The sequence below is a fragment of the Meriones unguiculatus genome, chromosome 10 (genome assembly GCF_030254825.1).
Source record: "Meriones unguiculatus strain TT.TT164.6M chromosome 10, Bangor_MerUng_6.1, whole genome shotgun sequence".
Lineage (NCBI taxonomy): Eukaryota > Metazoa > Chordata > Mammalia > Rodentia > Muridae > Meriones > Meriones unguiculatus.
Genome location: NC_083358.1, coordinates 54694636 through 54712812, shown reverse-complemented (window position 1 = coordinate 54712812; position 18177 = coordinate 54694636). Strand labels below are relative to the sequence as shown.

General features: G+C 38.7%; 1 protein-coding gene across 1 annotated transcript in view; it reads left to right on the top strand.

The window, feature by feature from the left end:
• Adgrl4 (adhesion G protein-coupled receptor L4) overlaps positions 1-14300 on the top strand; it is a 107593-nt gene extending 93293 nt beyond the window's left edge. Inside the window, exons 14-16 of the mRNA XM_060392507.1 lie at positions 10155-10246; positions 11882-12050; positions 12437-14300. Of these exons, the coding sequence (XP_060248490.1) occupies positions 10155-10246; positions 11882-12050; positions 12437-12499 (324 nt within the window). The 3' untranslated portion in view covers positions 12500-14300. The remainder of the gene's footprint in view (positions 1-10154; positions 10247-11881; positions 12051-12436) is intronic.
• The last annotated feature ends 3877 nt before the right edge of the window (positions 14301-18177 follow it).

The following is an 18177-nucleotide window of genomic DNA, read 5'->3' as shown; positions in this document are numbered from 1 at the left end:
ATACGAGGCCTGGAACTGTGTTGCTATAGGAGGCATGCATTCTGCTTGGAGGTGGCATCATCAGTAAGAAAGTGCACACTTTAGTGAACTTACCTTCACATCTCAAAAACCTACACATTTACTGGTTTATGCTCATTGCCTTATACTGTGTAGAGTAAGTTTACTACAAAACGTTCTTGAAAAGAGTAAAGAAGTAAACATGAAAGAAATGATTTTTGTATTTGATATACATTCCATTAAGATTTTAAATTTCATCATCTGAAATTAAATTTTTATTTTACTACAGATATAGTAATTAAATTATATAGATAATTAGAGTTTGGCTTATGCCATTATTTTGTGTAGGAATTGATCCCGAAGATTTGTGCATACCTAAGCAAGTCTCTGAGATGCAATCCAATTTCTGCTTCATTTGGAAGGCTCCTTGAATGCCAGCCTCAAAGGGTGTATTTATTGTCCATGTTCAGGTGTTTGTGGGGCAGAATCCATCACAGCAGACTGTTCCAATACCCCTTCAAGCCTTCAGTAATGCTGCCTTTTGGCATGTGAAATGATATTTACTGAACTTAGTAGAATAACTTAAATTTTAGAAGGAATACCTTAAATTTGCCCCTAGATTTCATTCAATATGTTAATTTAACTTACTATCTGATGAAGAACAGCACTTTTATCCCTCAGAACATGATGTTTTAAATGACATGTATTTGACATAAGAGAAAGTATGTATTGAACTATATATTGTGCAGTCTCAAATGCAACTGGACAATGCATCTAAACTATGCTAGATATTGTCTTCACAAAACACAAGGTCCCAAGGTGACCCTGTTACCTTGAGAAATAGGCCTCCAGAGAGCAGCTCCCCTCTGATACAGAAAAGACACCAGAGACACTCTTGTGAGTGTGAAAGCTTAATTATCCCTAGAAAACCATCAGCTGCAGTGCTAAAATTACCTGTTTAGATTTTTTTCACATCACACGTTGGAGAACACCAGTGGAACAAGGGAAGACTACTCAGACTGTGAGGGGTGGAAGCCTCTTGACTGGTACCATATTCTTAAACCTCTGCATGACTGAGAGGACTCCTGCCTTCAGCAGAGGACTATTCTATCAGCATATTGAGTCCAAGCCTTCACAAGCCAGGTGCTATCATTGATGTTTGACCATCCTGAATGAGTCATAAACTAGTAAGGTTGTAAGTGACAATTAATATTTACTATTGGTTTACCTTTTATTAACACTGCTGTTAATCCTAAGCAGCTGTATTATTAAATCACCACACAGAGACTATGATTTATTTAATTAACCTAGAACACAATGCTGGGCAATAGTTACTTCATCCTAAACCTCCAAGCCCTCATAGTTTCTACCATTCATATTTCCCACATTATACTTGCTTTTTGTCCATCTCTCCATGTCATTCCAAGACCCCTCTCTCAGCTCTGCCTCCCAGCTCTCTCTTCCTCTGCTTCCCACTGCTTCCTGTCCTCTGGCTCCTCCCCTCTTCTGCATACTCCACCCTCTCCATTGCTCAACACTGTGGCTGATTGTTTTATTTTGGCATGTTTACACAAAGTTGAGACAGGTGATGCTTAGAATAAGTATCACAATGCAATGTCCAGATTGAAACCAGAGAGTGGGGGAGAGAAATCAGCATTTGAGTGAACAAGGGTAAAGTGTATACATTCCAAAAGAACATTATACCAACATAGTAATAAACTGACTCCTGGCCAGTTCTATAATATATGCCTGTGTCATTAATGCCTGGTCCTTCCTAGCCATAATCTCAGATAAATTATTTAGTTTCTTTGAAATTCTGGTGTCCTGAATGGAAAACAATTAACAGCATCATCAGTTAAAATTCTATAATTATATAGAAGAATAATTAAGAAGTTACAGGCAGTATTTATCACATCAAATGTGAAAACAGCCACTCAATGAATATTGGTGCTTATGGGTATTTTTGTCATAGTTCTTGGATCTCAGTGTTACAACCATTTATAAGCACTTGTAAAATGATACATTATTCCAGAACAATTGTTCATCCAATTGTAATTCTCCGCAGGCAAGGCCTGATGGGAAAACGCTACTGTCTACTAACATGTAAATCTCAAGAGATTAGTGTAACATCAGAAAAGATTTACTGTTCCAGAGGCTTCTGTTCATGACTGTCTCCTGTGCTGCTTACAAAGTGAGCATGTACCTACTCTGTCTTCTGGCTGCTTCAGATGTTTCAATGGGTTTGAAACTCAACAGTTGTCTTTCTCATATGATTGTACACTGTGCGTCCTTTTCTCTGTAGTCTACTCTCTCCTGGGCCAGTGTTGGGATCTCAGCTCAGGAATAGTTCTTAACTCTGCAGGTATTCCTGAGACAGAGCCAAGTGTTAAAGCAGATGGAGCTCATGGTGCTAGTTAGGCCTATGTGGGAGAAAGGGTATTCAGATGATTTCACTGTGCTGAGAATGGGGCAGCGCATGCTAGGATGTCATAATTCTTGTGAACTTTCATTAAGCTTTTGCTCCCTTTTATCCCTAAGATTGGCCGATTTTGTTTGGTCCATTACTTTATTCCTTTAGAGACTAGATCTCATGTATCCCAGGCTTCACCATGTAGCTGAGAATGACGTCAATTCTGTTCTTCCTGCCTCCACTTCTCATGCATTGCTATTACAAGTATGCACACCACTTGTATGTGGTGGTTCTAGCTATGGAACCCAGGATTGTGTGCATGTTAGGCAAGTAGTCTACCAACTGAATCACAAGCCCAGCCCCTACTTATGACTTTTTAACAAAGGAGTTTATCAGTCCGATCCTTTGCCTCCCAGCACAATATCCCTATGCACCATGAGGCATTTCCAAAGAGAAAGCATGCTTCCAAACCTATGTCAATTTTTCTTACACTCAGGGCTTTATATCCTTTTACCTACATATACACACCTGCTAACGTTCTATAACAGGATCTGAAAATTTACCACTTCATGTGTTTTGTTTTGTTTTAAGTTTTTCCCAAACAGGGTTTCTCTGTATAGCCTTGACTGTTTTAGAACTTGCTCTGTAGACCAGGCTGGCCTCAAACTCACAGCCTTCCCAAGTGTTGGGATTAAAGGGGTGCTCCACCTCACCCAGTTTACCCCCTCACACTTTCACACTCTCTTTTTGCACTGTTAGAAACTGGCCTCTGTGGAGAGGTAGGTTGTAGAGTTCATTCAGAAAATGGCTGCTCTGGCAAGAGATCACATCCAAAGATTGTCTAGGTCCCTGTGATCCAAACATGCAATACAAACATGCCTTTAATGCAGGAGACAGAGGCAAGCATATCTGAGTCCAAAGCCAGCCTGGTCTAGAGCAAGTTTTAGGGAAAGAAAAGCCTGGGTGTGGTGGTACACGTCTTTAATCCCAAACAACGAAGGTAAAGTTAGTTTGTAGAAGGAAACACTCATGTTTGATGTCTAATTGAGTGGCAGATACAGTGACAAATCGGAGAAAGACTTGACAAAATAGAATACGCCCAACTCTCATGAAGAGAGAGAGGAAAGGTAAGCTACTGTGAGAAAGAGTGTGAGAGAGAAAGAGGGGGAGAGAGAGAGAAAAGAGGAGGAGCAGGAGGAGGAGGCAGTTTTACAGGGACAGTAATAGGGATGGGTTGCAGAGAGAGAACTCAGGTGAAGACCTAATGAGCCAGAGAAGGAGAAGGAGCCACGAGATTAGAGCAGATTGCTGGAATTAGTTTGAGGCCAAGCAGAGCAATTTAGGGAAGAGAGAGAAGTGAAGTTGAATAAATCACCTGGGAGAAGAGTTTGAGGCAGAACAGCTAAGCTGAACCAGTCAGCACAGAGCTCAGTAAGAACAAGTAAGGGTGAGCTTATTAAGCAGCAAGTCTCAGAGGCTGAAAACACTCTAGGCCTAGGTTAGATTGTACGGAGGCTAGAAGCTTCCAGGACTAGGCCTAGAAGAAGGAGGCAGTAAGTCTCTAAGACAACTGAAACAGACAAATAAAAGTTCCTTTTCCTTTGACACCCTCTTTTTACACTGTTAGAGACTGGCCTCTGTGGAGAGGCAGACAGCCTTAGGGTTTTCTTTCAGGTGTCCTGGGCTCGATGATACAGGAATTTGGATGTGGATTTGAAAGCTTGTAATATTGAAGTTAGCATACAGAATAAACTATGTCAAACAAACTTATTTAATATTAAATAAATTATGAGTTGGGTATATCCCCAATATTGTATGGAGCACATAAAATAGTCATTGTGTTTCTAAGATTAAAATTAGTATCATTTATATTTATTACACCTGGCAATTCTGGGAATGAAAGTACAGCACAAAGAAAACTAGAAGGAACTGGAAAAAACAAGTTGCATGGGTGACAGTGCAAAGGAAGTAAGTTATTAGTATAATTAATCTTAACCATTTGATTTTAAGAAACAGAAGCAGAATCCACAAATAGTAAACAAGGAAAACTTTATATAATTAGCTATTCATTAAATGCATAGAACATTAATAATAAACATGAGTTAATGATAAGCGATTATATATTATGTGACTGTCAATTTTTACTTGAATTTAATCAGTACTCATAGGGTATTTTATCATATATGTTAACTGTACATATATGATGTATGCATACATATTTGTTATATATTTACAATGCACACACACACACACACACACAACCTTGCAGATTCCACATTTGTCTTTGTTTTAACTGGTGCTATAAAAACGATGAAAGCTTTCCAGCTTACAAAATGCAAGCGTGTCTCACAGATACACAGTTCAGATGTCTGTGTAGAGCACCGGTCAGCTGTCTCCATTCTGAGGATCTCTGTGTCCTGAATTTAAGGGATCAACCCTACCAGAGGCTCAAGGGTAGAGCTCGTTTCCATGGTTCTTCACGTTCTTGACCAAATTCAGTTCCATGTGACTGCAGGACTAAAGCCCCAGATCCTTTCTGGCTGTTTGAAGGGGTTGCTCTGCTTGTAGAGCTTCACAGAGACCTTTCCACAGCCAATGTGTGTGTGTGGTGTGTGTGTGTGTGTGTGTGTGTGGTCATACTCACAGATCCCAGGACTCAGGACTGTAGCATGGAAAACTTTGGAAAGATAGATTGCTTATGACATCCCGCAGATGTTCTGGTATAGTACTTGGTTTACAATTTAACTGAGGCCTTAGCAGGGGTTATTCCAACTGGGAAAAACAACAACAAACATAAAGTCAAACAGAAGATAACACTACAACCCTTTGATGTTAATTTGGTTCATGACAATGGAACTCTTTTTTCTTTCTTTCTTTCTTTCTTTCTTTCTTTCTTTCTTTCTTTCTTTCTTTTTCTTAAATTAAACCACTTCATTATTTAGAAGATGATCTAAGGTTTAGAAAAGAATGCACGTTTTTATGGAGTTTCAGTAGGTGAATAGAGTTTGTGTGTTCATGGCAGAAGCATGTTTGTCTGATGCCAGTTAATTTAAAGGTATTAAAATTATTTGAAAGTACATGTAAGTTGTAAAAATTTCACAGTCTTAAATTAACCTGATTTTTTTTTATATAATGAAAAATTAAAGTGTGAGTCTAAAAGTGCTGCAAAAGAAATTTTCCCATTCTTTTCCGTGAGAACTGGCATCAGCATATAGATGGTATGATCAATTATTGAGAAAAGACCAAGAAAAGAAAAGTGTACAATTGAGGTGCTGTGTTTTGAGTTGTGGATTTGAAGCCCTTTCGTTGACAGTATCTGAAGGTCTAAATACTCCATAGATAAACCCCTTGCTCTCTTGTCTGCTCATCTATTAAAATTTCTTTCTAGGAAAAATTTTAAACAGTAAAAAGACTGCTTAAAGAATTTTTTAAATAGGCTATCAAGAAGAAGGTATGTTCCAAGCATTGAAGTACTGACATTAAAAATGGATTAATGTGTAAAGAAACATCACTTATATGGGACAAATGAAGTTAAATTTAAACCAGTGCTCTTCAGTGTTGATTATTCATGGCATTGAGTTCCCTCATGGCTTTCTTTATTCTCTCCTGTATTCCAACACACAGCAATAACCCCTAGTGTTACATTGTTTGCCATCTAGGATCTGTGTCTTGCTCATTTCTATAGAGGTATGCCGGATTCTGGAATGCCAGCCTAGAATTTAAGGCAAACGCAATGGTGAATGTCCATTTATAAATCCTCAGTTAGCCCTGTGCATTTGTGAAACTAACATTTAGGTATCAATGACAAAGAAATAACAACTGACAAGATGACAAAAGCTGGTTCCTTTATGTTTGTATCAGAACCATAGCTTCTAGGCTCTACAATTAGTTTAGGTAGATGCTAATGAGAAAATGAAATTGTTTATTAAGATTAACATGAAAGTTGTATTTGTATTTAAAAATTACCCAAACTCTCAGTTCAGTAATAACCATATGGTCCCACCACATCATCACAGTATTAATAATGTAGTGACAGCCGTTTCATTCACATTCAAGTGTCAACTTGTCATCTCAAGGCCGTCACCTGTACGGTAAGCACAAAGTGTTTCTTATTATCAGAATTTTTAATTCTATATAAACCTGTCGTAAGGAATCTCTGTTACCTTACACAGATCTTTTACTCTGATTCACAATGTATTCTTTTAAAATATTTTCCCATTCCATTTAAACTGTAGAGTTTAAATTTCATTTCCATCACTAAGTACATAAAGCCATATGCCTTTAGACTGTTTAAATGATGCTGATTTCTTATGTATGGTTTATGAATCTACAACAAAAATTATTTAATGAAATTTATGTATTTATGGGCAAATTTTGTACAAGTAATGTTAAAGAAGTAAATGTAGGCTTTGCCACTGGGTTTGTATTGCTGTACCATATGATCCAACATGATGTTGAAATAGTACATTTGAATAACTGAAGAAAAATCCAAGTTATTTTAAAACACCATTACTCTAAGATTATTAATTTTTAACAACCATTTTAACTTCCTGGCGTAGACGTTATTTGGGAGAAGGATTAAAAAAGTAGGCTCCATATTATCACAAAACCAGGAACGATGGCACATTCCTGCAATGAAGTGTTTGAGAAGCTGAGATATTAGGATCATGACTTCAAGGCTGGCCTGGTCTACAGAGTGTGACACTGGCTCGAAACAAAATAAACTCCTTTGCAACAGAGAAGAGAACCTGTCCTTTTCCATTTCATGCATATAGCTCCCGTGACAGCACTGCGTCCACAGGGCAGCCACCTACATCTTGTGATGTTTTCTTCCTTCACGGGGCTTCTTTCTCTCCTCCCTCTTCCTTTACTTCTCTAGTGGACTGTAAGTGATGATGCCTGACACTAACACACAGCCTCTTGCCTCTCCTAACAGTGCCATCTGTGACTTACAGTCAGTTTGCAGGCTGGTAAACACCTTAAAGTTATCTGGTTACTTTGTCTTCCCTTAGTAAAATCCACAACAGCAAAAGGTCAGGTCAGCTTTGTTCATGAATATGTGTGTACTAAGCTCTCACTGGTGCTAACACTTGACCATTCACACCCTTGAGAAAATCCCTAAACAAAATTTAACGCCCAGATATCTGTGCTGTCAGTGCATGAAAATAAAACATTCGAGGTGTCCACGACACTTTTGAACTTCTATATGTTTGCTATACCTTTTGATAAAGATGTCTTAGACTCTGTTCCTTTACGTTTGAAGAAGTGTGAGCACATAGGATAAGAATTAACTTCTCATGTATCCAACACCAGGTGTTTTGCTGTTGTCGTCTTTCTTTCCTTCCTTCTTTCCTCCTTCTTACAATCTTATTTCTCCTTCTCCTCTTCCTCTTCCTCCTTATTTTTAACAGTTGCTTTTTTTTACAAAACAAAATTTTTTTTTAAATTTTTTATTTCCCCAAAAGAAAGATCTGTTTTCCTCCTCCCTGTCATCATGTAATGAGAAAGGGAGTATGCAAAGTGTATGTGTGCTTCTGAGCTCTGAAAATAAAACTTAACGAGGAACAGGAGTCAAAGAAACTTTAGCCAATACTTTCACTAACCTATTAAATAAGAAAAATTAGGATCTAGAACAGATTCTTAATCACTTACTTTATCTTCTAGTTCTTTCTTTGTGGAATACAAAAGTTCACTCTAAACATATCGTCAAAAGATCTGACGATATTTCAAAGCAGTTATGGCAGACAACATTTACATCAGCCAATTGTGAAACATCTTTGTTACTTAAAAATATATATGCATATATTTATAACATTAACCATAGTGGTTTCTAATTTTATGCAAAACTATAGTTTTTAAAGTATATAAATGTTACATATTCTTTTTATAACTATTAAATGGTATTTATTAAATATTATTAAATTGACATTTCAGTTCATTATGTGAACATTCAAAAGGGTAAATCTGTCAACTAAGTCAATTTAAGCATACTTTATCCTGCCTCTGAAATTTCTAAGGTCTTCAATGGAAGTATTACTGTAATTAGAATTAATTAATCATATAATTAGAAGTAATGAACAGTTGAAAGCAGAAAGAAATGACCAGCACCCTTATTCCTTTAAGATTTCATCTCAAAGAACTTTCAATGGGTAAGTGGCAATATGAAATTCTCTAACCCATGACTTCATACTTGTTTTAATAGAAATTATTCAACTGAATTCTGAGAAAGTCTACAAAACTTCTTAGGATATAAGAGATGTAGCTCAGTACTAGAACACTTTTCTAGTGTGTGCTAGTTCCTTGGTTCCATCTACAACATCGGAAACAATAGATAAAGAAATTACCTCTCAGCATAGGGGAAAGGCTTCCTATAACCCTAGGCTTCTAAATCACTAATATAAGAACTACCTAATAGTATGATATTGCATTAGTACTATCATTTCAAAATGCATTTTGAAATTTTTGTTTACATTAATGTATATCAATAAAATATTAGTGTATTAATAACAAATTGAATATTTAATATTTTGGTATTCATATATTCGTATTAGGATAGATAGCATTTATCATTCGAACATTGCATGTCTGACTTTTTAAATATTTTAATTAATTGTTTCATTAATTACAATTTATTCACTTTGTATCCCAACTGTAGCTCCCTCCCTTGGCCCCTCCCAATCCCACTCTCCCTCCCTCTCCTCCATTTATGCCCCTCCCCGAGTCCATCTGATCTCAGTCTATCAGGTCTCATCAGAAGTGGCTGCATTGTCTTCTTCTGTGGCCTGATAAGGCTGTTCCCCCCTCAGGGGGAGGTGATCAAAGACCAGGCCACTGAGTTCATGTCAGAGACAGTTCCTGTTCCCATTACTAGGGTACCCACTTGGAAACTAGGCTGCCATGGTTTATATCTGTGCAGGGGTTCTAGGTTATCTCCATGAATGGTCCTTGGTTGGAATATCGGTCTCAGAAAAGATGCCTGTGCCCAGATTTTTCTTCTCAGCTTGTGGAACTCCTGTCCTCTCCAGGTCTTTCTGTCTCCCCCTTCTTTCATAAGATTCCCTGAACTCTGCCCAAAGTTTGGCTATGAGTCTCAGCATCTGCTTTGATACCCTGCTGGGTAGAATCTTTCAGAGGCCCTCTGTGGTAGGCCCCTATCCTGTTCTCTGTTTTCTTCCTCTTCTGATATCCATTCCGTTTGCCTTTCTGAGTGAGGATTGATCATCTTACCCAGGGTTCTCCTCTTGATTAGCTTCTTTAGGTGTACATATTTTAGTATGATTATCCTATATTATATGTCTATATCCACTTATGAGTATATACCATTTGTGGCATGTCTGACTTTTAAGAATTAAAAACAAAAAACAGAAAAATAGGGCTGGGGAGATGGCTCGGTGGTTAAGAGGACTGGTTGATCTTTCAGAGGACCCTCATTCAAAGGCAGTGGATGATGGATGATATCAGCCAGTGTGCAAATGTAGTTGTAACATCCCTAGAACTTTCTGCTCACCTCAGTGTCACACCTAAGCTGCTTACAATGCAAATGAAAAAAGTTCCTTGGCTCTGTCAAAATCAGCCATGAAATGTATTTGCCTAAGTCTGTGTGTATGTGCACACATACAAAAATGTGTGTGTCCCTTGAGTCTGTGTTTTTCGTTATTGACATCTTCACTGCTTATTCATGGTGTTTAGGTAAACCAGAGTGCACTATGAAAATGATCGCCCTTTTGACATTAAGGTATCTCCCCAGGTTAACCTCATAGCTTTCGGAGTTATCATATACAAAGTATTTCGCCACACTGCCGGATTAAAACCAGAAGTGGGTTGCTGTGAGAACATTAGGTATGTAGTCATTGAAGTTTATGTAAATGTTTTAGCAACTCTTCCTTCCTCCCTTCCTTCCTCCTTTCCTTCCTTCCTCCTTCCTTCCTTCCTTGTTTCCTTTTTTCCTTCTTTCCTTCCTTCCTTCTTTCCATCCCTCCTTCCTTCCTTCTTATCTTCCTTTTTTTTTCTTGTGGCTCTGGGGTAATAACACAGACCAAACACAGAGTATCTATGTGCTAGGCAAGTACTCAACCACTCATCAACTCCTAGACCCTTAATCACTTAAACAAGGGATAATCTGGGGGGAATGTGTGTGTGTGTTTTTTAAGATTTAGTTTTCTCACCATATTTAAAATATATATTAGAAAAAAAACTTAATAATTTAACAAAATTATAAACAATCCAGATTAAATGGTAAGTGAATACACCTTTTAAAATGTTCTCCAATTTAAAGGAAAAGAGAGAATTGTTTTAAGCCAAAAATAAATCCTAATGACTCTTTTGTCAGACGTTTCTCAGAATTTAGGAAACCTTTCTTCTAACTCAGAGTTTACATATTGCTATGATTTTTCCTTTAACACTCCCTCTGAGGCTGATCTGGGAAGACCTTGAAAATGCTTTGTTCGGGAGAAGCTGACATGAGGGTGTGGGAAGCAACTGCTGCTCCTGTTGCTTGGGAACACTCCTGCACCTTGCAGTTCTGAGCTTGAGGAAGGGTCACAGCCGCGGCTTAGCAAGTGCTGTAGCGATCATCTTCTTTCAGTCCTCAATACTCTTGAGTTTCATGTCTGCCCTGGCTTCAATATAGTTCAAAATGATGCATTTTCTGCATTTCTAACACACCTACAATAATGGCTCAACTGAAAATAAACGAGAGAGGAAGCATCCAATGAATCATTTTCAAAGCCACATCCTCAGTGAGAAAGATTTAATATTGCTTTACCTGAAGTCACTGACAGTCAGTTGAAATATGGTTGGCTTAGCATAGTATGCATATTTCTTTTAAATTTGAAGACATTGGTATCTTAACATGAATTTATTTTTTGAGGTTACTACCTTGTCAAAGCAACAGCGGTGAAATTCTAGATTTACATTCTAGACATTCATCACTATTGAACTTAAAAATGAGCCAGAATTTGCTTTTGATGAGCTAAACACAGATGATGCAAGTCTACATAAGATGCTCTTTAAGGATTACTTTTGTAGTAGATACGAAATCAAAAGCTGCATACAGCAGCATACCAGTTTTAAAACATTTTGAAAATCAAGTATTTCCTTCAAAAAGTACACTTTTTAATGGCGAGACTTTAATTTTTGAAACACATTCTAGGTTGAACAGGAACACATTTACCCCAAAGGCTATCTCACCAAACTGCAAGGCAGCTATCACCACGTTAGTCATTTGTGATCTTTCTGGTCATAAAATGTTTATTTTCCCCATCCTTAGCAAAATTGGAGGATGTGTGGAAGCTGTGTGGAACCTGCGGGCTACCATGGGCTTGCGTGGGTTTAACTGAAGCTCTTCGAATGTGCTCCAGGTCCAGGTTACCATGGGCTTGAATGGGTTTAACTGAAGCTCTTCGAATGTGCTCCAGGTCCAGGTTACCATGGGCTTGAGTGGGTTTTAATTGAAGCTCTTCAAATGTGCTCCAGGTCTTGTGCCAGAGGAGCGCTGGCCCTCCTCTTCCTCCTGGGTACCACTTGGATCTTTGGGGTTCTGCACGTGGTTCATGCTTCCGTGGTGACTGCTTACCTCTTCACAGTCAGCAATGCCTTCCAAGGGATGTTTATTTTCTTATTCCTATGTGTTTTATCTAGAAAGGTAAGTCTTTTAAAGATTCTGCTCAAAACTGCATTAGATTTTTGTACCATGTTGCTAAACTGAGAGAAAAATTTTTGCCTTGAAGATTTGGGACTCCCGCCTTTTATTGCCTAAATGTAGTCCATTTTAAGTACACAATAATGATTAAAATAATTTTTATTTTTAAATACGAGCATATAGATGTTCACATCTAAATACGCCTCTCAAAAACCTGATTTGACATAATATAATACAACATAATGGAAGCTATTTAGCCTATATTCCCCTGAATACATTCTTATATCCATACAGCAATCAGGCTTCAGCAAAGAAAACATGCCCATTTGAAAACAGTGCTATGTGATTGTCTTAATAATGTAGCATTTCCTCTTTTCTCTTTTATCAAGATTCAAGAAGAATATTATAGATTGTTCAAAAATGTCCCCTGTTGTTTTGGATGTTTAAGATAAACAAAGAGAACTCCTGATAATTATAGCTGCAATGAAATGAAAACTCCAAGATCCAGATAACCCGTGCGTAAAAGAAATCTGTCTTTTTATTGTTAGTAATTAAATTCAAATTTGTTTTTTTGTTCACAGTATAAAAGATATAGTTAATATGAGTTAAAATTATGGACCAGAGAGCTACACTGTGTGTTTTCCTACATGACATAGTTAGATATGTCAAAAATAGTATTGCAGATATTTGGAAAATAATTGGTTTCTCTGGAGTGATATCAGTGTGCCCAAGGAAAGTTTTCTTTCTAACACAAGAAATATATGAATGTCCTCAAGGAAACCACGGGCTTGATATCTTTGAGACTCATGTTGCCTTTCAAACGAGTCCCCTACCACCTTAGTAATGAGTTCCTTTGCAGAAAGGAGAACATAGGAGTGTTGGAGAGGCAGAATATAAAGCAGCGATGAAGACCCCTCTGACAGGGAGTTGTCATTCCAATAAACTTGGCTTTCTCTAAACTTGATGAGAAAATTTCAAGATAAAATAGCAACAAGAACAGAAAACACATCCTAGCAGTTTGGGAACTGATCTGAACTTAAAAGACCCAGACCTAAATTTGCTATATTCACATTCTCAGGAGTCTAAAAGCAAACAAGGAAAAAGACCTTACAAATGACAGATACAAAGATGTATGTTCTTCCACGAACATTAGATTTGAAAGTAGAATGTAAAATGTTTTTATTCTTCATTGATTGAGAGTTCAAATATATAGTCAGTAAAACATAAATTTGTCAAACTGTAATACTGTTAATGTCTTTAATGCAAAGATACAGTGTGAAGTATTTTGTCTACAATATTTTACTGTTATGAAGATTATCTTTTTGTATTAGAGCGATATACTTGAATACATTATTTTTTTTAATTTTACAAATAGTATAACTCATGTGACAAGAGTTCCTTTTAATTGACTGTTTTTAAAATGGCATTGTAAATTTAAAGTATTCGTGAAGTGAATTGTAATTTTTTTCTGATCAGAAAAATACACAATTAAAGCATTATTTATAACAAGGAAGTCCCTGAGTACTGCAGAGTTTCCTAGGGGATCTATTTTCTGACTGTTTCCTACTATCCATCAAAGTCTATTTATTTAAAGATGCGGCTTCTATCTATTCCCTTATTCAAATGAAGAAGCAGATTTATTTTTTTCAGAAATGAGTCATTGTTCTGTGATTTGATTCACTGAGCATTGTGATTTTAACCTGTGATGCTGAGTAAAGCCTGAGAAGGAGTCCTGTCCTAAAAATGAACTGTCAGCTAGATGGGGCAGTCCTGCTACTGCTGGACTGAGTTGTTCTCTCAGGAAAGACCACCTCACCTGCCAAGGACTTTGCATTTCTAGAGCCTGGGAGATAATACACTGTCATTAAATCTCTCTATTACTTCCATGATAAATCTGTGACCCACGACTGTCATTGTCATTCCAGAATAGCTCTGTTTAAATGGGATATCAAACGCTAATCTGTTCAGTCAATGGACAAAAAGCTGTTCCATATGGTAGACAGAATAATCTCCTCCCACCCCCAAATCAGAACCTGTGGCTATGGTGTATGGGGAAAGCAGGAGGATACAGGGTGGGGGGCGGGGAGTAAGGCTGGCAGTTAGCTCAGCTGGAGAAAGTTCTTGTCCTGCAGGGGAAGTCAGCATTGTCTTGCTGTTATTTTAGTATGGATCTCCTGTTTTGGACACCTCCTTTTCAGAGCTGCGAGACAATAAAATTCTATTATTTAGCCACTAAATTTGTGGTCTTTTATTATTTTATTTTACATTATTTTTTGAAATGGCTACAGGGAACTAAGACTGGAAATATTTAAACACTAACATCTTTAGATCAAGCTACTATTCACAGCAAAACTTTTACATGATTGTCCAACTTCTCCATTTCTGGAATATTTGCCTTATAACAATTTTTGAAACACACATATACTACAGCGCGTGAATTTGTGCCAAGGTGGTTCTCTCTGGCTTTCTGAATACAGTCTCTGCTGCCTCCTGAACACAGGGCCAGTGTGAACACTCTGAACATTGCATTATCCAGATGTCCCAGGCCCTCGTGTCAGATGTCAGTGCTGGAAGTCGGCATGGGAAGTTTCATGAAATTTCAAAACAGTGCAGAGGAGGCATCAGACTCAGGTCTGAACCAACACAGCCGTAAGCTACATCTCGTAAGACTCAGATTTTCCAGGACAGAGCTTTAGGGATATGAGCAGGGCTTGGTCAGTGTTAATGCATGTTATCTCTTAACCCCTGGCATGTTACCCATAGTCACCAATAAAGACAGACACACAAAGTCTGCTTCCCTTAAGAAACAACTGGACATGGGACTCAGAGGGATCAAGAGTCAGAACATTGCATTTCCGGGCCACAAAGAATTAAGATAGACAACAAAAAAGTATGAAAGAAATCTTCCGACTGTGGAAGTTTGCCACGACAAAGACATAAATAATAATCCCTAACACATATTTTTGGTTTGGGTTATACTATGTTTAGAAAAATGTGTTTAAATGTAGCATAAAAAGTATACAGCAGAGAGTGGCCAAGATGGCCGGCTGGGAGAGCACCGCGTTTGAGAAGCAGGACAGCACTCGCCTGCAGAGACCAGAAGACTGAACTCTGGGCCCTGAAACTACATGGATCGTGTTTCCCAGGTGAGGGGAGGCTCCCACAGTGTGGGAATCGGCCGGGTCCACTCACGGCTACCCAGCCAGAACCCGGAAGAAATCCCGGGTAACGCAGACTTTGGGTCTCCGGGCTGGAGCCGCAAGCGTCCATGTCCCAATCACTTTCCCAGGCTGATCCGTGAGCACAAGGGTGCCTGAGGCTGGGAGTCCCAGTTGCGGGGGGACCCCACTGGAAAGCAAAGTTGCCAGACTGATCACAGGTCACCCAGTCTTTCCCCAGAAGGTCTCTAGGACAGCGGGTACCCACCGACAACACAACTGAGCTCCTGCCGCACAGAGAGCTGCGCGCTCAGCTCAGCTGTACAGACAAGCTGCACGCCCCAGTACAATAGGGACTGGGAACCCCTGTCCAGAGAGGACCCCACAGGGAAGGAAGAAACCGTGCTGTTGGGGTCACCTAGGAAAAGTCTAGCAGCCTGCAAATCGCAAACAAGTGAGTACTCCCAGCCATCACAGATCTGGGCCCAAACAGGGAGCACAGAGTGATCAGAAACTCAGCTTCCGCAGACTAGCAGGCCAGCTCACGCTCCACCAGCCCAGAGGCCTGCATTGTACCAAATACACCTTACTGTGCGCCCCAAGACACCAGAGCAATACTCACCCGCCACAGATTACCTCTTGGGTTCTGAGACACAGAGCCCCAACCTCAGACCTACAAAAGACGGGGAACCCTGAGATCAACCCCCCAGATACTGCTCCAAGGGGCAACCAGTTATCCCTAACAAAACCGACCAAACCATGGGACACACAGGTTACAGCAGTTGATCACTAAATTTACAGCAAGAAACCCAGAAGGAGGGCAGCTGTCTCCAGGACTTCTCCCAGTTTGAGGAGAGCCCTCTCGACTAATCAGGACCACAGTTACTACCCAGGTCTCTATGCCTGAGGTGAGCTGTAGCAACTGCTGAAAAACACCAGACATCCAGTGACTATACCCAAAAAGCTGGAAAGGCTTCCTTGAGGAAAAACCATCTTCCTGCCAAAGGGATTCTCTCCACTACAAGAGCCCAGGAACAACCAGAAACTAAATTCAAACAACTAAGATAGCCCAATGGGAAGAGGACAGCGTAAAAGTTCAACCAACAAAAGCCAGAGCAAAATGGCATCTCCAGAACCCAGTTATCCAGGGGCAAATAGCCCTAGACACCACAGCATAAATGAAATTCAAGTAGATGACCTAACATCTATGCTCATGAAAAAGATAACAGAGGAAACAAATAAAATACGAAAAGAATTAGAGGAAGATAAAAACAAACAGATCATGGCTATTCATAACGAAATGGAGGAAATTAAAGACAAGGAGATTATGGCCATCCGTGAAGAAATACGGGAAGCTGCAGCCAAACAGTCTGTGGCCTTTAGAGAGGAAATGCTTAAATCACAGAATGAAATAAAAGCAACAGTGGATTGTTCAAACAAACAGCTGAAGGAATTAACAGAAAAACATGAAAATACAGTCAGACAGGTGAAGGAAACCAACAAAATAGCTCAAGACCTGAAGATAGAATTGGAAAAATTTAAAAAAAAAATGGAAGAAATGGGGGAGAGAAAGAACTTAGGGAAGAAAGCAGGAACTACAGAAGTTAGCATAACCAATAGGCTACAAGAAATGGAAGAAAGAATCTCAGGTGTGGAAGATACAATGGAAGAAATAGATGTATCTGTCAAAGAAAATGTTAAATCTAAAAAATCCCTGACACAGACCGTACAAGAAATTCAAGACAACATAAAAAGACAAAACCTAAGAATAATAGGAATAGAGGAAAAAGAAGATTCCCTGCACCAAGGCCCAGAAAATATTTTCAACAAAATCATTGAAGAAAATTTCCCCAACTTAAAGGAGAGACCAATAAGAATACAAGAGGCCTATAGAACACCCAATAAATTAGACCAGAAAAGAAAATCCTCCTGCCACATAATAATCAAAACAGTAAGTATACAGAACAAAGAAAAAATACTAAAAGCTGCAAGAGAAAAAGGCCAAGTAACATATAATGGCAAACCCATTAGAATCACAGCTGACTTTTCAACAGAGACTATGAAAGCCAGAAGGGCCTGGACTGATATCATGCAGACCCTAAGAGAACACAGATGTCAGCCCAGGCTACTATACCCTGCAAAACTCTCAGTCCTCATAGATGGAGAAAACAAGATATTCAATGACAAAAACAAATTTCAACAATACCTACAAACAAATCCAGCATTAAAGAAGACACTGGAAGGAAAAATACAACCCAAGAAAGCTAGCTACAGTCAAGAAAACACAGGGAATAAATAAGCCCACTACAGTAAAACAAAAAGCAACCAAGCACACAACCGTATGAACACAGCTAACATCAAATTCAAAGAATCTAACAGCCACTGGTCATTAATCTCTCTCAATATCAATGGACTTAATTCTCCAATAAAAAGACACAGACTAACAGAATGGATGCGTAAACAAAACCCAACAATCTGTTGTATACAAGAAACACACCTAAGTCACAAAGATAGACATTACCTGAGGGTAAAGGGATGGAAGACGGCTTTTCAAGCAAATGGACGCAAGAAGCAAGCAGGAGTAGCCATTCTAATATCTGATAAAATAGTCTTTCAACCAAAATTAATCAAAAGAGATGGGGAAGGACACTTCATACTCATCAAGGGAACATTCCACCAAGAAGACATCACAAACCTGAACATCTATGCCCCAAATACAAGGGCACCCACATTTGTGAAAGAAACATTGATAAAACTTAAACCACACATAGATCCCCACACACTAATAGTGGGAGACTTCAACACCCCACTCTCAACAAAGGACAGGTCAACTAAACAGAAATTAAACAAAGAAACAATATCTCTAACAGAGGTCATGAATCAAATGGACCTAACAGACATTTACAGAACCTTACACCCAAACACAAAAGAATTTACCTTCTTCTCAGCACCTCATGTAACCTTCTCCAAAA